The sequence below is a fragment of the Lampetra planeri genome, chromosome 1 (genome assembly GCF_965212315.1).
Source record: "Lampetra planeri chromosome 1, kcLamPlan1.2.h2, whole genome shotgun sequence".
In the NCBI taxonomy this organism is placed as follows: domain Eukaryota; kingdom Metazoa; phylum Chordata; class Hyperoartia; order Petromyzontiformes; family Petromyzontidae; genus Lampetra; species Lampetra planeri.
In genome coordinates, this window is record NC_136107.1 from 11,398,606 (window position 1) to 11,424,842 (window position 26,237).

At 41.4% G+C, this 26,237-nt stretch overlaps 1 protein-coding gene across 5 annotated transcripts in view; it reads right to left on the reverse strand.

The window, feature by feature from the left end:
• LOC144717817 (oxysterol-binding protein-related protein 6-like) overlaps positions 1-26,237 on the reverse strand; it is a 50,859-nt gene that overhangs the window by 9,018 nt on the left and 15,604 nt on the right. For 2 of the 5 annotated variants that reach the window (XM_078593514.1, XM_078593495.1), the window contains 11 exons: positions 18,070-18,655; positions 16,117-16,242; positions 15,691-15,744; positions 12,701-12,814; positions 11,627-11,755; positions 9,316-9,415; positions 6,754-6,857; positions 4,811-4,903; positions 4,083-4,257; positions 3,481-3,611; positions 360-482 (listed from right to left, as the gene is read on the reverse strand). In XM_078593514.1, the coding sequence (XP_078449640.1) occupies positions 360-482; positions 3,481-3,611; positions 4,083-4,257; positions 4,811-4,903; positions 6,754-6,857; positions 9,316-9,415; positions 11,627-11,755; positions 12,701-12,814; positions 15,691-15,744; positions 16,117-16,242; positions 18,070-18,165 (1,245 nt within the window). In that variant the 5' untranslated portion in view covers positions 18,166-18,655. Of the gene's footprint in view, positions 1-359; positions 483-3,480; positions 3,612-4,082; positions 4,258-4,810; positions 4,904-6,753; positions 6,858-9,315; positions 9,416-11,626; positions 11,756-12,700; positions 12,815-15,690; positions 15,745-16,116; positions 16,243-18,069; positions 18,656-22,651; positions 26,043-26,237 lie in introns of those variants that run through there. The other 3 variants (XM_078593504.1, XM_078593523.1, XM_078593531.1) reach the window with 3 other exon arrangements.

Genomic DNA, 26,237 nt, shown 5'->3' on the forward strand with positions numbered 1-26,237 from the left:
AAGTCAGAGATCTCTGTAAGAAAATGAGTATTTATTTGGTGGCATTGTGCACACAAATAAACTCATACTAGGTTATTTAGCCAGAAAAAGTGGAACCATCGACAGTAGTGTATTCTCAATGTGTTTGCCTATTGATCTGTGCATTGGACAGCACTCATCAGCTTGGACGGCACTCAGGCAATCTTCAACCGCTATTTACTTCCCACAAAGTATTTCTCAATGTTACACCCCAGAAGGATGATGGATAGAGTAAATTCTCCACCTGGAATTAAATGAAAACCGTTTGACAGTAATAGCACCTTTATCGCCAGCTGAAGTTGCCGAAGGAAGGGGTGAAGGTGTGCAGCCAGTTGTCTCACCTCTGATGAGCTTGAGGATCGCAGCACCTCCTGGGCATCATAGAATTCGCTCTCTGACACGGAGAGCTGACTTTCAGACAGCTGGGCCAGGAGAGGCCGCCCGAGCATCGGCCGCTCAGTCGCCTGTTGCCCACACCCACACGAGTGCGTAGTGTCGCGTTACACAGCCATGATGGGACGCTACTGCACACTGGCGATTGCCATGTAGTTTTGCAATAACTTTATCCGAACAATACTTATTCTTGAGTGTGGGGCTTCCTTCAATGATAGGTCTTATTAGACTCAGTCATGTGCTTGACAATGTTATGACTTGCTGCAATTGGATCAATCAGTGTGAAATTCGACAGCACTGATAAATGTAGCACGGACAGTTGTACCGTTTATAACGCTTAAAGATATGCTCACTCTATGCAGCCAGTGATTTCGCACATGACCAATTAGTGGCCAAAAAGGGGAAATATTATAGTTTGGTAAAATCTTTATTGAATAAAACAAACACAAATAGTTCGGTTAGGTTTTGAGAAGGAATAACTCAGAATATTTTAAAGCAATATGTTATGGTTATTATAAAACTTTTAATCAACAAATACATCCATTGATGCAAGTGGTTCTTACATTGATAATGAAAATAGAAAGAGCAAGTGTGCATATCTTTAATATCCTGTTCAAAACAGTCCAGTATAATATGTAATCATGTATATACGCTTGCATTCTATACATGCTGTATAAACGCACATACAACCGTTTGATACCATGTATAAAGTGCAGCAGGGAATGGTCATGAAGGGATGACCAAAGTGGATATAGGGCTATGAAAGCAGGGTAACATGTAGGACTGATAGGGAATACAGTTGCACAGGAATGCAGATTGGGCATCATTATGGAGAATACAATGTAGCAGTGGATAGAGAATGGCTGGATAATATATAATGCAAATTAAACAGTACGTTTATTGGAACATGCAACATTGCGTGACTCTTGAATATCCAAAATATAAAACAAAAAATAATCCCGCTTATTCTTGGCGTACTAAACATTCGTGTTTAGTAAACAGTGTTTAGTGTCCCACTAGAGTTGCAGTATTATGAAGAGCAACAGACTTTCAATGTGCGTTAGGCAGAGCAAGTGGTGATGTCATCACAAAAAAGTGCTGTGATTCTTGTTCACGGAAACACGATACACATAAATCATGCCGCATATAGCACTTCACATCACTTGTCTGTCATTTGAGTCAGCGTATTTGATTAATGCCTCTCAACACATGTTAATGCCCATAAGCTGTTATGCGTTACTTTTTCCAGTGTAGCCAACATGTAATGGACTAGCATGTTCAAATGTGTTTATTCGAAAGAAATCAGCAGCTCCTAAATATTTTTGAATATTCAAAAGTCAAATAATGTTTACGCATACTAACATAATTCACGTGCGTATATACCGTGCATGATAGTATATACTGCAAGTAATGGACAAGCATTTCCATGCTCACTGAGAAATACACTGTTCATACGCAGGTTTTAATTCCATGCAAATGGAATGGTCTACGATATTTTTGAACACTCACTAATTCTGCACCAGTGGGAGCTGCTATGAGCTCACTCAGGTTGGACTCAACGTGAATTCTGCTCAACCGGTTCGTCAGCTCCATATTGCGTGCTACCGCCTGGCGACATGGGACAACACAGACGTGTATGCGCATGACCACAGCTGCTTGCGTAGTGTGTGCCAAAGATGAACACATGCCACTGCACAGCAGCGCACGAGCAAAGTAAAGTTAATTAAGTTTGGATTACCCAGGCCACAAACTCCAGGTTGATCAGATTAATGTCCATTCTTGGAATAAATAATTAATATGTACGTTACTCGGTGTACTGATAGGCGATTGTCAATACTCTATGTCTGAAATAGTCCAGAAATTAAAGTGTAAATTATGTGCAAACCTTTTTTTATTGTTTTTTGTGTCAGGATAGAAAATGTATTCCTTACCAATTTTGGTTAAACAGATGTTACACATAACACTTACAAGGGGGAAGCTTTTTACACTATGCACTATCTACAATATAGAATATAAATGCACTATATACTACACATACATAATAGAAATACACTATATCATCAGCCATTATAAATCCACTTCTGCTTGAAGGCATGTCGTCATGATCCCTTGTGGTCCAGTGAAGGAACAATCCATCTTGCTCCTGTGTATGAGCTGAGCTCATTGCTCCATCTATGTGGTGGTCATTCTCCAACGTTTGCCCTTTTAAGGCTGCCTTCCCAGGACTCATGTATGCACAATGTATCCAGCAGTCATTAAAAGGCTACGTCGACAGACGGAAGGCCCAAGACCAGTTATGATATCACTCGTAACTCACGTTCGTCGTGGCTGGGAATCGAGTCACCAGGTTCATAGCGTAGTGCACTAACCACCGTGCCACTGCTACACTCCACACAATGTATTCCTGGACCTTGTCTATAGCCAAAAATAAAAATCCAGCTCGTTTTAGTCTGAATTGATTTAAGATTTTATATATATGTATTCTTCTATCGTGGGCACTACATGAATAGAATGAATAACGATCTTGGCAGTCAAGTATCAGTGGGCACTGCCATTATGCTGCACTATTTTATGTGGATGGGCATCACGTGAAAACGTTGACTTTAGAATGGTTCGTAGAACCTAATAACTCCCAATATAAACTTTCCAGTACTGCTTTGTGCAAGGACTAATGCTTTTGTTTCAAACATATTTTCATGCAAATGTGCAGAGCAAATTGATGTAAAAACATTTATTCACAAAATTAGCATAGCCTCTCTTTATTGAATCATTTATGATTTAGGTGCCTTTATTTGATTTGATTTGCGAATGTGATGAGAGGTTGACAATCGCCTATTAATACAGTTGCAAAGATGTGAATTAATGGCTTGATTTCTATCCCCTTAAAATGTTTACAGGTAAGAGAGCCACAAACCTTGGGGCTCTCGCTTTGCAATGGATAACCCAAACTCTCACATTGCACTGTAAAGAGAGTTGTGAGTGTGTGAGAAAGCGTAAGTTAAGCACTGGAAAGCGAGTTGTGAACGAGGGGTGTGAATGTGCAAGAGGTCGTTCTGTGGAGTCCGTTACCTGCGAGAGAGACTTGCGCAGAGTCATCAAGTGTACAGCGGCGCCTGCTCCCAGTGACTCCTGCTCGAGCTTCTTCCCCTTCTCCCGCTCGGAGCTGAGTGCCATGTGCACTGCGCACAGACTCGTGTGCACTGCACGGGGATGGAAGAGAAAAAACAAACCCGACAAATCTGTGACTGCACACTTAGCTAGAGATAGTGAGCACGACAATGGTTGATCCAAAGATCCACTGCTCCACCATGGGTGGAAGCTATTATGACCCCACCATCTGAAATTCTCCCCATAGGCAACTCCACCAGGTCCTCTCCTCTCTGCTTTAAAGTCTGTGTTCAACACCTTCCTCTTCATCCGTTCTTTCAGATCCATAAATTGGGCCATTTCCTTCCTTCCCTTGCTCAGTCCTCCCTCCCATTCCCTCCTTTGTATTTCCAAGGTCTGAGACGTTTGTTACGTTATGAGCACATTATAAATATAAGCGGTTGTTATTTTTGCTTAAACATGCCATTGCATGCAGTAATTTTCAAATACATGAGGCAGGAGCACCTTGATAAGCCAGCAACATCTAAAACGTTTGCATGGCCGTGTGGAAGAATCTTACGCACCTCGCTGTGCCAGGGAGTAAAAGTCCTGGCAAAGCCTCCCATGCTCGGGTGAAATGTTGAGTCCATCTGACAGGCTGGTGGAGTAGTTGGCTAGGACCGCATCTGAACCCGCAGATGCCAGGTTTGGGTTGGAGGCATGGGATCGCAGCGGAGATGTGGGCATGCTGTTGGGAACCTGGAAGCGAGAAAGCCAAAGGATACTTCTCAGTGTTCATGGACGTCGAAATAAATGCTCCTGCACCCGAAGATTAATACTGTACAATTTGATGAGGAGCATCACGCAGACGAGGCTACTGCGTCAGAAGGGGAGCGAAGACCTCACACATATCATTACTTGTATACAATGAGATAACATGATACGGTTTGGATTACATATTGAATGTAGGATGAAATGAAGGGAAATAATCTCTTCGGCATGCATGTGAATATCCAAATCGATAAAAACAGCCAATGTTAAGCACTGTTGTCAAATATGGATACCATTTACCAGTGAAACATGCGCATAACTGACAATCCAAAGCTGTGCAATTTTTATACCGAAGGTGTTCGACTGTAATGTTGGGTTTTCATGTGAAATTGACATCTCACTTATGCGTGTGCTTCACAGCAACAGGTCAGTGCGTCGGTATTAACACAAAAGGGTACCACGCGTTATTCCAGAAACACCATGGACACCAAAGCTTAGCACCGCGCGTGAGCAGGGATTCAGCAAAGCGGCTCGGCGATACCTGCAGCAGCGGTTTGTTATCTTTGAGGGAGGACTTGGCTCTCCACCGCCGGCTCACACGCTTCTCTTTCTTGCCGTTCTCGAGGCATGCCGCCTACAGCAAGCGTATTAGTGCGTTAGTGCCCCGCCACCAAGTGCACATGCCAACATCAACTCGCTAAGCCTCTTCGCACCTTGCAAGAGCATGCTTGCAAAAGTACCGCAACTTATTTGGCTGACTTATGGTAAGGGCGGTTCAATGTCCATTTAGTCACAGTTGGATTCTAATTTAGATGCCGCTCACATAATTGCACTATACAGACCAGACATGCTGCAGCTGAGTCTTGTAAGAATCATGGGCCGTGTGTCAGTATCAGCCAACCAAGTGCCATGTTCTAAATTGAGCTTAAGACGTGGGTCTTAAGGAACCAGACTGAATTTTTATTGGTTGACTTTTAGTCACGATTTACAACTGGGCCAGCGTAAACCAAACTGAAGATAAACGCGATTTATAATACTTGCATCAATCTTGCAATTGCTAAGAGGCTTAAAAGCACACACAAACACACCAACATGCTGTGTTATGGAAACCCACAACTGTTGTTCACTGAAGTAAATTATAAAACATCACAAGTGCACCATACTGTGTTGCTTACAGTTTGTAATCCAGCTCTATCAGATCAATATTTTTTACAGATACAGGCTGTGTAGGCTGGGGAAAAATGGGGTCATCTGAGGCTTGGAAGCAGCTGATAACACTGAACCTTCTCCTTATAATAGGTCTAAGTGTTCAATAAATAATCCTTATCGTCCCCCTAGATACATAATGCAGAACTGCATTCAATAAGGATGCACATATGACATTTATTTTGTATGTAAATGCAATAAAAATACAATGTGAAAGGTCATGTACAGAAAGTATATGCTTCAGGAAAGTGCGGATAAAAAACGACCCCAGTCTTGGTATTTTCAGTTCATGTGCAGCAGCGAGATATGCATGATAGCAGGACTGGACCATGAGGAATGGTGACATCATGAGGAGGCTTTCATCAAGCAGATATACAATGGCCGATGACGATGGTGGTGATGATTGGTATTCATCAAGATTTTAACGTGAGAAATTTTATTTCAGTAATTTGGGGCTTTCAATAGACTCTTTAAAATAAAATAAAAACTCTCATTCAAGATCTATGGCTTTTTGTCCTGTTACTGAAACAGCCAGAATAACCACACAGAAATGGTTAAGTACGGTCTTTGACTTTATCCATGCCTGACATGTGGTGTGCTGTTGGCGTTGACCTTTAGAAAAAGGTCACAGTATCCTCATGCAGCAGGTAAATGCATCAACTGTATTCTCAGCTAAAAAGTCATTTGGCATTTTCAATAATCGCTTTTTGGTCAAATATAATATAAACCCACATGATACTCGCACTGTACATGAATAATTGACTTATGCCAATTTTTCTGTGTGAGATACATGGAAAATACTTTGAAAGTTCACTCATGCCCATTTACAGAAGTGCACAGGAAATATCATGCGTTTTGCGTTGTGGGGGTCCAACAGGATGTGCACGTCAGTATGGCCCAAACTTGCTTGCCTCATCCGTGGCAGATGCACACACAGTGAGTCACACAGTGCCTCTGCATGCCTGCACCTGCACACTGAGTACAGAAGTCAGTCTGTGCCAACTTGCATTGTGCGCACGTATGAACACACATTACACGCCTTCACTGTTAAATCCAAAAACTTGTAAAGCAGAGTCAGGAAAACACTTCCTTCAGTTGCCAAAATAATGTCTGTGCACAACACAACACACCGTAAGGATCAGCACAAGGTCACTGCATAATTCACTGTGCAGTGCAGCACAATCTCTTAAGAGGGTTCTTGGGTGATTGACAGATATTCATGACATCACTCCTGCAGTGTTTTGTTTGCTGAGCATGTGTTCCTCCTGCCAGGGGTACCTGGATGTCGCTGAAGGAGGTGGCCGACTGTGACTTGTGTAGACTCTCGAGGCCGTGCAGCATTTGCTCCATGTCGCCGAGCCCACTTTGGCAATGCAAGAGGTCTGCGGGGGGGGGGGGGAGAAAAAACACAGAAAGAGATCAATTGTGCAACACGCCACGTACAAAAGCATCGTGTTCATGAAAAATAGATTGTAGGATAGGGATGAATGAAAAGACGATGCTTTTATTCGGTAAATTCAAACTAGAGGAATTCATGCCGTATCGTATATGATGCATACATTGTTTATTTTCAGTGTTCCATTAATGAGCTCCATGTAAACATGCGGTCATTGCACACTTATGGGTACTGTAGCTGAGTATTGTATTATACAATTCGAAGCCTGGTTTATGCATGGTTCATTCCTTCGACGAGAGCTTTTTAATGTTTTCATATTCAAGGCCACTGAGGATGAATCCCATGCATGTATTCGTTGCGTTCTGCTACATGTGTGGCAGAGCTCCCTAAGCAGGCATGTATGAGGTTAATTCAAACACGGATGCTGAGTTAAATGCTCTTCATCTACAAATTAATACCACCAACGGAATACGTTGTGGGGGGTAGCCTGAAGGTCGAAGTCAATTTCACACCCTGACTTAAAGTTTTCGTGACTGCAGGAAAGATTTTCAAAATCATGAGCAAACACAAGATCCAGGTTCGATTCAACCCAGTTACATAAAATTCGTGATCTGATCCCATTTGTGAAGGATGTGATCCCTGACATGCAATACCCCGGTGTCTACAAACTAAGCTGTGTCTGCGGCAGCAGTTACATTGGGGAAACTAAGTGACATGTCTTGGACCGTGTTCGTGAACATAAGGCAGATCTGAAACACGGTAGGACCAATACCTCAGCCGTGGTTGATCATTGTTTTAACGCTGTGGGCACACATGAAATAGATTTTTCCCAAGACGAAGGTAGTCTGCAAACCCACTGGCTATCAACAGAGATTCGTTCATGAAGCCATCCAGATATATAAGCAGACAATTTCAACCGAGAAGAAGGGTACAAACTGAGCAATCATTCGAACGACGTTATTAACCAGTTTAAGTCATAACTGGCTGTGATGTTTCCATCCTACCTGCCGATGTTAGCAGTTATTTCCGACTCTCTGAGTTACATACACGCTAAATGTCTCACTAACACAGCAACCGTTGCTCCCTGTCCTCGAGTTGGCGGTGTCCCTCGTTTTTTAACGAGCTGGATGTCTCACTAGCACAGCCACCGTTGCGGTGGCTCGCTTACATTGACATGCTAATCTCCCACAATACAATGGCCACCTGGCCACCTCCACAGCTGCGTCGTCGTGGAGGTATATCAGCTCTCTGATCTTACATTTACATGCAAATTCCATCTCTAGCACCGCCCACTTACACTTGGGCTAAACCCATTTCAAGCCTATATAACATCCTGCTTCAGAAGCTCTCCCGCTATATTTTTTCACCTGATGACGATTGCTTGTGTTGCGATCGAAACGTCGTGATATTTTATTACTTTTCTATCTACGTGGCTTTACCGAAAGAGCCAAAGAATATCAATTCCGCACCATTCAAAAAAGGATTAATTTGGCACATCTGTAAGAATTACATCGCTCCCACAAATATATACTTCTGATGTCAGCCCAGCAAAGGCATGTGACCTTAAGATTGCTGGTAACATGATACATGATTAACTTTTAACATGCCACAATGTGAGAATAGGTTTTCCCCTTTTTTCTGGCAACAAAATAGGTGTTAAGATACTCTTTGGTTCTTTCGGTAAAGCCACGTAGATAGGAAAATAACTAATAGATCACGACGTTTCGATCGCAACACAAGCAATCGTCTTCAGGTGAAACAATACAGGCAGGTGGACTGCTGAGGCAGGAAGAAATGTAACGAGAGAGCTACTGCAACTAAAGGTTATATACGTTTGTGGTGGGTACAACCCAAGGGTAAGTGGGCGGGGCTAGGGATGGAATTTCCAAGTAAATGTAAGATGCAGAGCTAGCATACCTCGGCTAATCCGAGGGGGGGAGGGAGGGGAGGGGGAGGGGCTGCCATAACGGGCGAGAGGGTGTGGGTGAAATTTACAGAGGGAACAAGGTGATAGAGAGAAAAAAGAAACAAAAGATCAAAACATAGCAAACTTAGAAATGTAATGCAACTCAGAGAGTCGGCCAACACAAAAGTTAACACTTTCCTGGTTGATCAATGTCCTTCCAAAGACTGCAAAATTTTGCTTCCATTTTCTCGGTTAAGTCATGTATTGTGGTTAATGCAGACATAATTCATTGTAAAAGGTTTCAGTTTGGTGTTTTAACATCTTAATACCTGTTTTGTTGCCATAAAAAAGGGGAAAACCGATTATCATATTTTGGTACTGCTAAAGGAGGTCCCATGATGCCACAATCCATTGAGCCCAATTATTTTTCGATTTTTTTTGGCCATGGAAAATGCTGTACATGAAGCAGCAGACTGTACTGCGAGCCTAAACTCAACTCAAATGGGGCACGAAGTGCAGGGAGGGTAATGATTTGTACCTCGGTCACATTTCTCCATGTCCTGGGAGTCGTGGTACCACCCAGCAAGGCGTGATTGGGGCCCCAGGGAGGCTTGTCGATGCAGGCTGCTCTGCCGACGCTATCACCACAACCACACACACACATACGCGCACCTATAAAGCGGACGTTTGAATAGATTGTTTTAAATTACATGTGTAAATGCCGCAGACAAATGCATTATAAACCCTGAAAAGTATCTCATGCTCTTCAAGCACTGCGTCACATTATGTTAGGTGTTTTCATTATTATTACAACGGCACAGAACCACAGAAAGGTTTAATATGGGCAAAACAATGTCACAGCAGTCACTAAATACAAACAGAAAGATGACTTTGAGCCAACATATTTCGTTGTCAATATTGGGCTGGAAATATTCGTAACAAACAAAACATAAATATACCCTGTATAACCTGAACAGACATTTGGGGGAAGTGCTGTTAGCGAGCACCTAAAAAGGTTGGCACGGCACACAAAGGGGTGGGTGGCCAGAACCACGCCTGGCCACCTTTGGCTCCCTAGTGGCAATGTTTATACACCACACCATTACTCATTTGGGGCTGAGTCGACAGTTCAAGTATTAGCCACTGTTATTGGTCGTGAGCAGGTATCGAACTAATGTGGCTGGCTTTGGAGTGCAGCGAGCTAAACCATTGCGCCACTGCCGCCCTATATTATATTCATAATACACAGACAATGAGGAATAAGCTTGTACCACGCCTCCCCCTTGATCCTGCTCTCTCTGAAGTCCACCGACTATTGCTGCTGCATGCAGCGCAACAGTGATGCCCAAAATGTAATTACTCTTTGGTTCTTCCGGTAAAGTCACATAGAAAGAAATTTAATAAAATAGTAATAGAATACGACGTTTGGATTGCAACAAGCAACCATCATCAGGTACATATGAATGAGAAAACAAACATAGTAAACTTCGAAATATAATGCAATACAACACAGAGAGTCGGCCAACAAAACAGTCAACACCCCACCTGGTTGATTACATTCTTCCAAAGATTGCTAAATTTGAGAGAGAGACAACACATAGACACGGAGACACACCTGATGATGGTTACTTATGTTGCAATCGAAACGTCGTATTACATTATTATTCTATTAAATTTATTTTTATGTGACTTTACCAAAAGAACCAAATAATAATTCCTGCAGTCATGTTTAGGAGATTTTAAAACTCACTCACACAGCTTATATTTAAAATATTACGGGTGCATCGCAGGTGTGTGAGGGATAGTGGCGACTGGGGAGCCCTTCATCCAACAATAGATTGATCATGGTTAATGATGCTGTGTGTGAACCTTCAAGAGGTTAATGTGTATAAATCATAATTTGGAATGTATTCCCATACACCTATGATTTAAATGAAAAATAAACACAAACCTTGATGAAACATTACAAGTGTCAGTTAGAAGAGACACTAAGGCACTTTAAACATTAAATATTATCACTGTTTGCAGAACCAGCAGCATTAAGTAGTTCACTGCAAATAGTTTACATTGCTCTATGCAACCCGAAGCAGCTTAACTTGTTTACGGGAATGTCCAAAGGAAGTGGTTATTTTGCAATGTGTGCAATCTCTATATACATTAAGGATATGATCTCACATTGTCAACCGCACAGCTTCCTTGGCTGCAAAAGTGAAACTGATAGTAAACTTGCAAGCTCTATCTCGTAAAATAGCATATATACTTTCAAATATTTTGCCAACTCAAGTCGGGGAGAATTGCTTAATAACGAAATGCATTAAGACTTGTTACGGCTCGTGAAAGGTGGCAGCAGCTTGGGGAGGGCCTTACATCCAGCAATGACTTTACCATGGTTTATGATGATGAGACAGGTTAAGCAGTTGTATTTTATCCTGTTATAGTGTATGGCTTTTGTAGGATGCATGTGCTGTATTTCTATAAGTATCTCTTTGACTATCATTAAATATTTCATTTAATTTAACATAAAAAAATAAAAGTCACATTTGGGTGTAACATTTTTGGCACATTGGAGTAGTTAAGCCACAAGGCTAAATAGCCCTAAACCATCACATCGAAACGTGGGGCTACACCCAAACCCGGAATGTGAAGATTTCCAGCCCAGGTGATGCGACCACAATTCACATGTAGCAGTGGAAAATCAAAAAAGTCTAACACATGCGCAACCAACATGTTCGACACACCAGAATGCACCTGTATGCAGGTGAGCGTGGTGTGAATGAAGCACATTATATATAGCAGGCACACGGTTAATGAGAATAATGTGACATGCTGACATGTGCAAGTGTGCTTGCCTGTCCAGCCACGGCACATACAGGGGTGTCTCCATCAACCGAAGGGGCCTTGGAGATGCTGAACTGCCGGTGCTGCCGGTGGTGGCGCAGACTCGACACCCATTGCTCAAAGTGCTCCTTGGACTTTGTCTGGAAGCAGACACCGACAAATGGTACATACCTACTATAATCACCCAGGAATGTCTGTCCTTAATGCTCGTGACGTCACTCCACATCGACCAGCCCCCCTAATTAATATTCATGAGCAGGTGACGTCCTCCAAATGGACACCCCCCCCACCCCTCCTCATTAATAATCATGCGCAAGTGACGTCACTCCACATCAAACAGCCCCCTCATTCATAATAATGAGCAGATGACGTCCTCCAAATGGACACCCCCCCATTATTACCTACTATGAGCCAAGAATATCTGTGTGTATCGCTCGTGACGTCACTCCACGTCGACCAGCCCCCCTCATTAATAATCATGAACAGGTTACGTCCTCCACATGGACCCCCCCCCCCCCTCATTAATAATCATGAGCAGGTAACGTCACTCTACATAGAACAGCTCCCCTCATTAATAATCATTAACAGCTCACGTCCTCCAAATGTACACACCCCCCCCCCCCCAATTCATAATAATTAGTGGCTGACGTCACTCCACATTTGGGGCCGAGGTGCCTCATCCCCCCCTCCTCGGCAGCAACCTACAACCATCACTACAAAGGCAGAACCCTCACGTCACGCAATATCTCCGTAACGATATTGAGACATCAAAGTAAAAAGGACGTCATGATGAACAAGGGATTATAACCTTGAAATGAAATAGGTCTGTGTCACCACGCCCTTACAAATTGCACACACATTAATGCAATGATTATTACGTCGTGGTCTGCTTTTCGCTTGCATGTTTAAGATTTACTGCAATACACCTGTTCTTGGACGGGCAAAAGGCTAGTTCATTAATAATAGCTGAAAGACATCTAATTGTGTACTTTCATAGATTTGAAATGTATATAATTTCAAGAATAGGCTTGATGATAGCTGGCACTACCGATATGTGGGATTTCCCTGAAGGTTACTGCACATACCTTGAGGTGGTAAATGCTCTCCTCATTATCCAAATCAATGCAGCCGGCCTTTCGCTTGATGGACATGACAGACAGACCAAGGTCCATGGAGCCACGCAGCCTGCCCCGCTGTACCTACACAGACACAGAGACGCAGCCGCACCTTCAGAGTTTACTAATGCGCAAATTAACCACTAATGGGACAGACTCCTCAGTGCTGCCTGTGAATTGTGTTAGAATAAAAGTAGTAGACTATGGCAGGTTATCGTCACACAAGTGTGTAATTCATCATTTGAGGAAAAGCAATGGTAGACCACAAAGAGATCATGCATAAGATGTCCAGTAGCAGAGCTATGGGGTGGGCCTGTAAAGACAGAAAATCAAGTAGGTTATCACCTATCAGCAGAGCCGGCCCAGCCACTAAGCGATCCTTGCAATTGCAAAGGGCCCCGTGGCCAGCAGAGGGCCCCCTAGAGTCACTGCTAGCTAGTGGGTGAAAACAATCATACATCAAAGGGGCCTCCAACCAAATTTTGCTTAGGGCCCCCAAAGGTCTAGGGCCGGTTCTGCCTATCAGTATAGACTTAAGTGCATTTTCATAATCCAGGTACTCCAGTTTAATTTCACATAAAATATACTCAATAAGGAATTTACCAAGTATTCCAACTAGGAGCCTTCTGAAAAAGAGTCTTGAGACTCATGGGCATTCTTTGATATGGTAAAGGTGCAGCTCTTGAATTCTTGCTTAATTGAATGTTGGCAGGTTCTCAACTCGAGGAAGCCCCTCTATATATTCTGGGTAAATAAAAAGTAATTGGATAAAAAATGTAATGTGTTGTGAATACTGAGATAGCTTGTGTGTGGCAGTCGTGAATATGATGGTATTATTGGACAATTCAATAATAATTTATATCAAGGTACAATTTTCTCCCAAATGTCGCATTTGTGAGGGAAATCATCAGAAGTTGGGCAGGCAGATAGGGTCAAAGTGACGCATCTTGCTTCCACTTCCTGCGTGCGCATTGTACCCTATGCTACATTAGAAATAGTGTATTTATCCACAAGAGGTTTTTAGGGTTAGATCGCGTAAATATATAAATGTGTTGTTAAAACCCGCCACCACCCGACACAGCCAACTAGTAAGGGTTGTCACGTAAACAGAACATGCCAATTTGTCACTAGTACAGTAAACCGGTGTGTTGGAGAGCCAAGGCATAACATTCACAGTCTGAGTACGACGTTTCGCCAGTAATTACAACTAGCGTCATTAAATACAGTGTATTTCATTTGACTGCGCGGAAAGGAACACGTGCATAACCAGAAGTTTGTTTATCATTGTGTGGAAATTTTTCATTTTACAGTTAAGACAAAAATAATTTTCTCAAGCATATGTCCAAAAAAACCTCCAAATTATATGACAATACTCTGGTGTTATATGTGAGACGGTATAATACATTAGATGCAAATGTTAATGTGTGATGCGCATGATAGCTAGACAACATAATCCTCACTATCCTGCCTTACAAAATTGTGTGAAAATGCTTGAGAGCACCGAATCAGCACGCATTTTCGCTTGAGCATAAACACAACTTCAGTGAATATTAACCAAATCAGTGAGGCAATTACTCAAAAAACCCATTACCTTCAAGTCTTTGTGTATTACATTGTAAACATTTTAAGTTTAGTAATTCTGAATCAGAAACACTGATACATGTGGCTTCCTTTGTATGCATCTGGGGAATTATTTTTGTTTTAATGTTTGACATAGAGGTAGTTCATAAACTTGAATGCATGCTTTAGGTGCAAGGTGTAGGTACAGCCCTCCAATTTATTGCTAATGCCACTGTTGGCAGAAGGGCCTCCTTCATGCTGGCCAGATGTCTTGGATGAAATGTAAATACCCACTTTATCCTACTACAGGTGAAATGCCGATTGACTAACTGTGGCATACCCATTTATACTGCTGGATGGAGAGGCGGTGGGAATTAAAGAAATTTGCCCATTTTTAAACAACCGCACCAGATCGAATCAATCCGGCAATCTTTGGATTGCAATCCAGTATGCTAACCATTACACGACAAAAGCACTCTTTGAATTGTTAGAATAGCTAAAAGTATTGAAGGGTAGGTGGTGTTGAGGGAAAACGTAATGCTAATGAAGCCCAAATGAGAATGGTAACATATATCAAAGGGACACATGAGGAAGCAATGAGTATATGTGTGGCATGTAAGTGGAACGAGGGTGTCATCACCTTGCAAGACTAATTGTGAGGTATAACCATAAAATATGAATTACGAGCATATTAGAATAACCAATTAGTGTATGTCAACATTTGCAATCACACATTGTGTTGTTCTGTATTGGGGTAATTCTTTCATGCTATTACCAATGACCAAAATACATGCAATTATTAATTGCAACATGTGTACATATCATTGCTTTACATGGTTTAATTCCCTATGGGGCTGAATTGTATTTAATTAGATGTGCTAAATGGTTTAGGTGTGATATTTAATAACATGGATTCCTCACATATAGTAACATATTTAAGTCGACTTTATGGTATTAACAGGTAAAATAGACATATGGAATAGGATATTCTGTCCAATATTATTATTTCAATATCAGGGTTTCATAAACTATAAAAAAAAATGGGTTGTATTTATTCAGTGTTAAGGTATGTCATTACTTTGATATACGTACTGTATATATATTGAATATGGACGTCAACCAAATACATAATCTTAGCTCTAGATTGAAATTAATTTCATTAGAACTGCTTTTGTGTTTAGTTTGTTCTCCTTCCCCCACACGGAAGAAGTTAAACATAAGTATAACATACACGTACAGTATGCAGTATACAATTTTCATCGGAATGTCGCTTTTACTGTCCGTGTGACAGTAAAGGCGGTTTGTGGATGAACAGGCTGCTTGTTGGCTATAAGATGAGCGCCATGATAACACACAATAATATACTCGACACTTCACATTTCACTCTGGTTGCTACTTACATCTATGGGTGTCTTTGCGTACTTCAGGATCCCGTTATCCAAAGTGAAGAAACGCTGAGAAACAAAAACATATCAACAAGACATGATGTTGGCTTGCCTCATACCATGCGTGATTCATTAAGACTTGCCGATCCAAACCAACATTTGTGCCCTACTTACTGTTTTAAATGGTCTTTCACATTGGCTTGATATGACCATGACATGATCATTCTCAAAGGGGGAATGTGGAACATGTGCACTGCACATTTGTTCTTGCCCAGTTATCTGGCTTTACGACGGTCCAGATATGAAATCGAGCAGTCAATGTAATGTACGTCTAGTTATTTACAAATACAAAACAGAAATGCGCCTTTCTCTCGTGAGTGGATGAATAGAGCAGACAAGTACTGAAGCAAACCATTACAATTTTAGTGTCTCCCAAAGTACCTGGTGCCAGCCCTTCAGGGGCCATTTGCGTTTCTTATGTAGGCAACCTTCCTTCCGAACCGGTGGTGTCAAACTGCCCTGGCACTCATTCATTCCATCCACAACTTCCCATACTTCTCCATCGTCCTGGAAAATCAAAGACATAAAAACACATACATATAAAACACAACCACAAACATTTCTAAGTAAGACTGTCGTGGCAACTGATGTTAAAGAGCACTTATCAAGGTCAGTGTGGCACACAAGAGGATAATTTGGCCAGTTACTTAGTATAGGCTGAATCTACCTAGAGGGAGCTCATATCGAGTTCATATATACACTTGTCTTGTGTTGTAGGAACTGAATACCGGTTCCTGGAATGATAGAATAATGCACACACATCTATACATCACAATAATAGTTATGCCAATAATAGGTATATGTACCGAAATGCATGGATATTTTCCAGGAATGGAAATCTATAATAAATGCATGGGAATCCTTGAACAATTACTCGCATCTCAAACATTACAATCAGTGCTATTTTTCTATGTCTAATATTCATTCACTTTTGGCAAGTAACACTGCTTTGAATTGTCAAAGGCTAATCAATACAATTGAGTGCCCTGAATTTTAATGCTTATTATTTAATAATCGAGCCTGCAATCTTTTTTTAGAGTTCAACATTAACAGTGCAAAGTTTATGTACGTATGTATGTTCAGCTTCTTTTGTACCGTACGTAGCCAACCATGCTAATTTGAGGTATTGATAACCATTGCAGTTCATCTTCTACTTTATCAAATGAAAATTGTAAATTTATTTATATTTTCAGAATCCTCGTTTGAATAATGATCATCATTATCAGCTATGACCAATTCACTGCTGGAATATGACCTGCCAAAGCCGTTGGCATCCGTCACGGTCCTGCGAGGGAACGATTCACCAAGCACCTGCACACAAGTTTATTTTCTAGTTTTAATAGTTAGTGTAATGAGGCACAGCCAAAAAAAACATCTCACTTTGCTAATGGTGAAGAATGATGATGTGATCTTCAGTCTCAGACTGATAGCTGATTTACCAAGAAAAAGTGCCTACTTATTTCAAAACCTTTTAGCTGTCAATCACCTATCTGGGTGCAGGATTGTGCTTAAGATAAAATGAGAGAGTGGGGGGTGTGCACTGCTTGGCTTGCTGGACATGAATAATTCCCTTTGTCTTTTGTCATTCTTCAGTGCCATGCGAGGTTGCGAGCATTATGTATCTACAATTCAGTCACGCATAGAACACCCGTGTTTATAATAACACCAAAAAAGGAGGCGAAGACCTATATGCAGTTGAGTATAATGACAGGAAAGGAATTTGAGCTGGAATCCTGTCCTTTTCAATAAAAAGGCGCTGTTAATGTTTCTTTGATCCTAATCAAACTGTGAACATTTTTTTGTAAAGGTGCAATGTCAGAGCAAAGGGAGAAGCAATGGATTGAAGCATACTTAATAGAGCAGTTATGCTGCTGGACAATAATTGTTTTGGCCATCAAGTACATTGAGGTTTGTGTCAGAAAATATGCTCTATAAAATAAACTCGTGATTATGTTAATCATTATTAACAGAGCATGATAATGATGCTTTTTCAGGAGGGTCATGCATTGGGATACATTGGCGAATTCCTTCATGAACGTTTTAAATGTGGAAACAATCAAGTACCAAGTAAAAAAGATATGTGCATGTGAGGAGAAAGCACTACAAACTCAAATTCTGGAACGGAACAATTGCCCTCCACCCCTACCGTCATCAGTGGGAACGGGTGGAGGGAACAGGGTTATGGGAGTTGGGGGCCCTATAAAATATACCATTAGAAATGAATCCCTGGTGCTCATGATGATGGTAACGATGAGGGCGAGTAAAATTCCATCACAGCAAATAACGCCTGTTGGAACAGATTTAGACGTGGCGTGTGTATGTGGTGCTTCCCACCTGCTGTCTGTCTCTCTGCGAGGAGCTGCTCTTGCCTTGCGCTGGGGGCTGCGACCCAGCTGACCCTCGGCTTTCACTGCTTGCACTTTTACTCATGTCCAAGGAGCAGTCTTCTTTTCTATCTCGAAATCACGATGACGACTTTAGTCCCAAAGAAGGTCCTGCCCTTCCGTGAAACTGGCCCTTTGAGCACAACCTTGAGCTTTTGTTTGTTGGCTTCACAGGCCGATGGAGAACATGTTGAATGATGATGTCACCGCTCGCAGTGTATTAGGCCAGATCCCCTCTCTCTTAAGAATTAAATGCGCTCCAGTCTTGCTTCATGCGAGATCACTTTGTCATGGGGGATGGTCTCTTAATGCAAATGTCAAACCCAAGGGAGGAATAAAAGAACATTGCCCTGCTCTTCCAGCATATATTTATTGATGAGTGGTTTTGACCATGTAAATCACCCTTTCTGTTGGCTCTTCCGTGAGTGGGTTCTGCCAGATGTTCTCTTAGTTTGCTACCGAGGTCACAGATGTGTAAATTTCCTTCAGAAATAACCTCTCTGTGTGGTTGAATAGCGTGCACGGCACCACGGTTCCTGAAAGAAAATGCAATCAAGTGAATGCCTCTAAAAAGTAATCAGGATGAAATGTATTTTTCATTCCCTAAGCCCTGAGTAATGTGGCACTCACCATCACACGGTAACTAATAATCATATCCTGCTTTTCCTATCAAACAACGCAAGCATTTTAATTGTGCCTTTTCATGTTCGTTTATACCGAGAGACTGCACACCGCTTTCTAAATGCAACGTGATAGAAACCTGCTTATGAAAAACAACAGGATAGTTACTCTGCGTGGAGCCACACACTGCAGTCAACGATATCTTGTAAAGCTCCGACGAGTTCCTTCACATCAACACAAGCCTAATGAATGTTTCAATCACGTATCGTGCTTTGGCAATAACTCCTGCAGAGACTCTACCAGGAATGAGGTGAATGCAAAATGCAGCAGCATTCTGACATGAGAAATGTGCTGTCCTATCAATCACGATGTGGGGGCAGGGTTGAAAGTAGTTATTGGAACTGTACAAAGCACACATGCAGTAATGGAACTACTCAACACACTATCCACAGCAGCAAACAACATCACCAAACACAGGCATCTGTGCAAAATTATCTGAGCTGCCCTGAGAACACTGTCCTCTGCTTATTAAATTACATTCAAACTCGAATAAACCCCATCTACCTTAAGTGCCAGTTCGTATTAGGAATTGTACTACTGTATAGACTTACTTCACGTTAATCTGCGTTATGTCCTCACACTCTCTGCAGAATTTGCTTTTAAGGTATTGTGTCCTCATTCAGCTCTCAGCTTTGCAAACAAAGAGCCAATTTTAGGCCCTGTCCTATTATTAATTGTGCCTTTTACAAGTCACTTGAAATACAGAATGTATTCATTTTACTCCGAAGCTTTAAATTACACAGTTGAAGGTTAGATCATTAAAATGGGACTATTACTGCAAATAGAGTATGGTAATAGGAAATTAGCCTGACTGTTTTAAAATATCACCCACGATTAAGAGGGGGTTTGGTAGCGTAACATAAATCAAATTCCATAATCGTGTTGAGATTTTTCTGCAGTGGTTATTCATGTTCGTAAGGTTAACTCTGAAGCTCGCTGTGACATGGTGTCAAAATTTGCTAGGCCAAGTAGCATGCTCGGGTGTAAACTGGCCCGTGCACTTTGGGTGTGGTCTGTATTCTGTGGGAGCCTCATGGACCCAAATGAAAATGCTTGTGCGAAATTACCCACTGCATTTTTTCCCACACAAATCACTCTGCGTTCCCTTGGTCATGATCACGTAACATAAATTCCAGCCATTCTCAATCTACAAATGGATGAAGGCTTCCCCACACCTTGTTGGTCATGGGTGTTTATACTACCATACTGCAACTGTGTTCGTTAGTGCAGGTTAGTAAAGGGGTGAGAGGGGAGTTTCAAATTGTATTTATTCAACCAAATAAGAACTCAAGATATTAGGATGAGTCTTATATGCAAGAGTGGCCTTGGGCATTAATCTGCCAGTAGGGGGCGATGATTGATATGTATAATCCCCACTGAGTAATTTCCAGGTAATTTTAGAATGTGGAAAATTTAGACCCTAACGCCAGCACACAATGGCTTACTATTGCGAATGACGTGGTTACCTTAAATATCCACTGCAAATCATACGACGCATATTGTTGTGGTCATTACAGTCAGTAATTATCAAAGCGGCCACTGGATTCAAATCGTTAACCTCTGCAATGCGTGGCAAATACTCAACCGCTGTGCCATGTCACAATACAGAAGACAGGCAACAGACAGGAATGGTTCGAATATCAATCGTCACTGATGCTAGCAATGGCTATAAATTTAACTTGGGTTGTCAGGTTCATAACACAGCACACCAATCATTGTACCGCCGCTCACCCCCACCAACTAAATTAATAAACCTTGCAACACATTTGTATATTTTTTCAGTCTGTGCAGTTAAATTGTTTTAAATTGACCATTAAAGAACTGCCTTAGTCTACAATACACGTATTTAATGGCTGAATTAGACACTGGTATTGCTTACCTCACATACTCCTATAATGTAGATCTTCCAGTCACCATGCCTCACATCAAGCCAAACAAGACTGATAAATCCTCCTCCCCGTGACTCATTAAATATCTCTACATTTATTACAGGAAAAGGTATATGTGCAGCCCTGCAATTACTTGCACATGCCATTACTAATGGAAGGGCCTCCAGAGGAATCCTTAGAGCCCCTCCAGAGGGCATTTGGCCTACTCTTCCACACTGGTCAGACATCTGTACCCCACTAAATGTGACATTCTAGATTTGAAGCTTTCGTGACTGCAAGGATTCATACTCTGTTTTTTTCGATAAATGCACGTAGGTAAAATAATTAATAAAATAAAATAAATGAAAACTAAATTAAATCACGACGTTTCGGAGGCAACACAAGCCTCCCTCATCAGGTGTAAAAAGGCACAGCAAAATAACTGTATAGTTATTTAACTGTGCAGTTATTGTGCTGTGCCTTTAGCTGTTTTCATTTATTATATTTTATTAATTATTTTACCTACAATTAATAAAAAACCAGAGATTATAAATGTGACATGCCAATCAGCAAAATATGGTGTACCCATTTATACTCTTGGGTGGATACAGGCAGGTGGATTTAAACAAAACTTGACCATAATTTCCACTGTCACACCAGGAGATCAAACTGGTGACCTTTGGATTGCAAGTCCAGTGTGATAACCATTACACCAATGATTTGATTATCATAAACAGTCTCTATAAAAGATTAACTTGAGCACAAAATAACGTCATGCTGCATCAACTGATTTGCATGCCCAAAACATATGGCAAGTTGTGACATCTGCGCTCATCAAGCAACTGAACTTCCATTATTGAACAAATAAATCTAAACATTAATATGTATGTATTCTTTGTGAATTGGGTTAACATAGCCACCTCCGCGCCCTTATGGAGGCCGCTCTCCGATCTTACATGAACATGCTGATCTCTCACATTAACATCATTAGCCCCGCCCACTTCGTTTATGACCCTTGGGCGACACCCATTTTAAACCTTTAAAACAGTCTGCCTCAACAGCTGTCCCCCTCTTTTTTCTTTCTGATGACGAATGCTTGTGTTGCGATCGAAACGTTGTAGTGACTTTACCGAAAGATCCAAAGAATATGAATTCCTACAGTCCTGAAAGATTTAAGTCAATAATTAATACGTGTGATATACCTAAGCAATTCAAAGGCACTCTTAGATGACAGGTGCCAAAACCTGATGCAGTTTTCTTATAGTCTACAAAGTTAATATTTTATAATACGCCACAATCAAAACATCTGCTCAAATATGCAGCATTTTATTATTGAGACTACTGAAATATTTTAACACCTACCAAATATCAAACAGAGTTGCACCTCATGCACTAAATTATACAGTTTAATATATATATACCCAAGGCTGAATCTTCTTGGTTATTTCGGTAAAGTCACGTAGAAGGGAAGTAATAAAATAATAAAAATAAAACATAATAAAACAATTGTGAGAATTGTTTTATTATGTTTTATTTTTATTATTTTATTACTTCCCTTCTACGTGACTTTACCGAAAGAACCAAGAAGATGAATCCATGCAGTCACGAAAGCTTTAAATCGAAATTTAAAACCCAAGGCTGAAATTACATTAAATTTGAGGCGTTGACAGCGACATTAATTTATTATAAAAGAGTCAATGACGAATGGGAGGTGCTCCTGACAGCACGATATTGCAGCACAGCTCACACAATTAGAATTCATAGACCCTAGGCCATAATGTTTAATATTTGGTCGAAATATCGGTGCCATAAAACATTCTGCCCATTGTGATATTTTAGTTACCCAATTCTTTTCATTCGGGAGAGTGGTGGTGCAATGTTTAGCACACTGCAGTCTGAACCCAGGTAACCGGAGTTGTATTCTTGGCGACAACTAACATCAGTGGCGAGCGATTTGTGAATTGGGTCAGGGCCTTCACCAACCTGCTCTGAATAGCATCGTTACGTAAGGGGAGGCCTTCATCCAGCAGTGGATTGACGAAGGGCTGTAGATGTATTACGTTATTTGTATTGCAGATAATTACATTGCAAGGGTTACACATCACACCAAAAATCAGTCTGCCACTATGTCTACTGATAACATGCTGCTAAAATACCATTGTGAATGTTTTTGATCTATCACTTTTAGAATATACAATTCCAGAGAAAAGGAATGTATGTTGATGTATTGAGGCTCGCTATACATTTCGATCACTTTATTCTCCTACACACGCATGCAGCACTTAAGTTCTTAAACTCCAAAGGCAATCAGAAAATCATCGTGCAATTGAGTTCTCTAAAAGGCGCACTGACCATTACATTTTGAACTAAAAGCACAAAACATCACAATATTGCACTTATTACCACAGCACCAAAACAAATATGTTCAATCAGTTAATATATTAATCTATTTTAAATCCATGTTACAATGCATGTTTAGTAAGATACCTGAATGATTGGTGGTTTACAGGGAATACATTAAAACCTGTAACCAGAACAAGGGTATCCTCACTCCTCATCATAACAGGTAAAGTACGACAAAGCCATCATCACTCAGGACACCTTGAAGGCCATCTAATCTTGTACAATTTGGTTGGAAGGATTTATGGAGTTGAGCACGTCGGTAAGCTACTATGTACGCAGGAATAACGTAGCCTCTTTTCATGGCGATAGAAAAATGTGCACCAAAGTCTATCAAGGAATGCGTATCAAAATCTTCCACTAAAATTACATCAAAACACAACAATTCAATTCGACAATGAGCTAGAAATCCAGCACTAAATTGTGTCATAATCGCTGGATTTGTCTCATTATGAACAATGCGTTGTCATGTTAACTAATCTTTGTGTAAAAACTGCATATACAGTACAACCAAAAGCCACATTATAGAAATATTAAGCAAATTATTTGCTGATACTGCATTGGTAGTAGTGCACAAGCACATACAAACACTGAACACATTCGCCAATAACGCTGCCTTCAAAGGAAAAATATAAAACACCAAAGGACAAAAAAATGACATCACACATTAAAATTGTTTCATCCAAGTTCGATAATAGTATCCCAAATATGTATATGCAACACACGAGTCATTAGACAAATGCACAGGAATGCAATGTATCCGAGTTACACAGCAAGCATTACTTGAATATTTAATGTTAGCAGGTATTTTTTGTCTTTGAGACTAAATCACTGAGAATGTGCCTGCTGCCGCAATCTATATGTATACACTGTATGTTGTACCGTATAATAAATGATATGTGAAATACAGCAAAGGAAATTGCTTACAAAATTAACCTTTACCGATTACCCCCCTTTCTGCGTAACTTAAATTCCAAATCAGAATTATTAAATGCAATGTAACTTATTACATTCGAACACCACAGTAATACATTCACAGTAAACACAACAAAAACATCCTGTACTTGCCTCTCAGTGTTTGTAAAGAGCAACCCGCCTTCCTTAACGCCTTTGGAGCTCAAAATATGGGCCCGATGCTGTCAACGCTTACAAAAAAAAGTAGCAATGCCAAAACTCGACCCCGACCCCTCTCGTCCAATGGGAAGGCGGCTCACACCACCACCACCCCCACCCCACAACGTTGCTGTGTGCGATGATTGGGGGAGGGGGTCAGGGGTCAGCTAGACCACCACACAACAAGCACCGTGCGTGCGTGGCCGGTGGGGCACTGCCTGTCGGCAAGCTGGAGACAGAGAGAGACAGAGAGAGCACGCGGGGCGACGGCAAGCAGTGGGCCGGTCACTGGCGAGAGCCCTTGACACGCAAGGAGCTCATGATGACGGGGGGGCTGTGGCCGGGTTCCTCCTCCCAACCTGCCTCGCCCCGTCTGCCTTAGGCAAGACGGCCTAACGAGGGTGGGGGGAGCGGCAGCAGGAGGAAGAAGACGACTAAGTAGGAGGGAAATGGCACTCTGTACCTTGTTAGCCAGCCATCAAAGCCGGGCTTTTGAAGGCTACCGACATGAATCATAGGACCCCCCCCACCCACAACATCAACACGTGGCCGTTTGTGGGGGATGTGGTGGTGGGTTCTCTCTTAAAGCGATTCTGTGTTGGCCTTATCAAGGTTACAAATGAATGGTTTGTGAATGCTAATTTGAGCGTATGTTGCCCGCCCCAGGTACTGGTTAAACTTGTTGCATGAATGCGAAAGGCGGGACGAATGAAGGAACATTGCCCGCGTAATGTACTATACAACGTAAATGCCCCTTTTATTTTGTTCCGTGAGGCAGAATGCAGCATTGTGTTTTTTTGACCATGGTTTTGTGAGGAAAAAAAACCGACTACACCATCTCAGTATTGTACTATAAATCCAGATCCATGAAATGAAGTCTTAGGTAGCAGAGGCCAAAAATTACGTATTACGGTTCCAAAGGCCAAATCGATAACATTTAGTGATACAACATTTAGTGATGCAGAGTGATGCAGGGTTGTTCAGCTGACATTGACGCAGAGTTACAATTAGTTGTATGGTTCAGATGAGTAAAACAATCACCAGTACAGCACATGCTTGAGAATATATCGAAAGCACGTACAATTACACTTACACCTGAATCGTGTCGGCTATGGGGATTGTTTTACCATACTTCAGCAGGTTGGTCAATGCACGGTGGTGAATCGGGGGAGACCAGGACCAGTTCAGATATAATTAGGATTCATGGGTTCAGTTAGTACCGGTAGTGCTTGCAACTGCTATTAACATCACCGCTTCACCGTGGGTGGACATAAGGGTACCTATTTTAACATCGCTAAATGTTAGTGTAACACTGTACTTACGTGCACCATCCAGCAGAGCAAACCTTGGGGGTTATTACGAAAACAGGCAAACTGCTATCCTCACATCAGACACAAATGCTTCAGAAAAATATATTTCCAGGAGCGAAGAAATCATTCGCGGCTAAAACATATCACAAATATACAAACACAGACATAATTTCAACCGTGATGATGGTTACAAACTGAGTAATCATTGGAAAGATGTGATTAACCATGCAAAAAAGATTTAACTACACTTATTTGGCCAATCTTATTTGACAGACAACTATTACAGGTTTACCATGTTTAGTTGTTTTCTCCTTTTCACAGGTTGAGTCACAAACCGTACCTCTCCATAACAAAGGCTCACCCTCTTAAGCCTCACCTTACCATATGAATAAAAAGTGTGCTGTACTTGGCCCTTCCCCCCTCTCCAACCATTATATAAACGGAGTGGTAGCTCCTGCAATCTCTCATTTGCTTGATACAGCTGTCGTGGTTGTGACGGTTCCACCTGAAGACGGAGGCTTGTGTTGCCTCCGAAACGTCGTGATTTTTATTTTATTTTACTTTTATTAATTTTAATGTTTTACCTACGTGACTTTACCGAAAAAACCTAAGAATATGAATCCTTGCAGTCACGAAAGCTTCAAATCTAGAATTCAAATAATGTGCACTCTGCTCAAGTATAATGGACACCTTTGAAATGAGGCGCATTTGACAGTCCCACACAACTTGCCTCAACACCAAGGCCT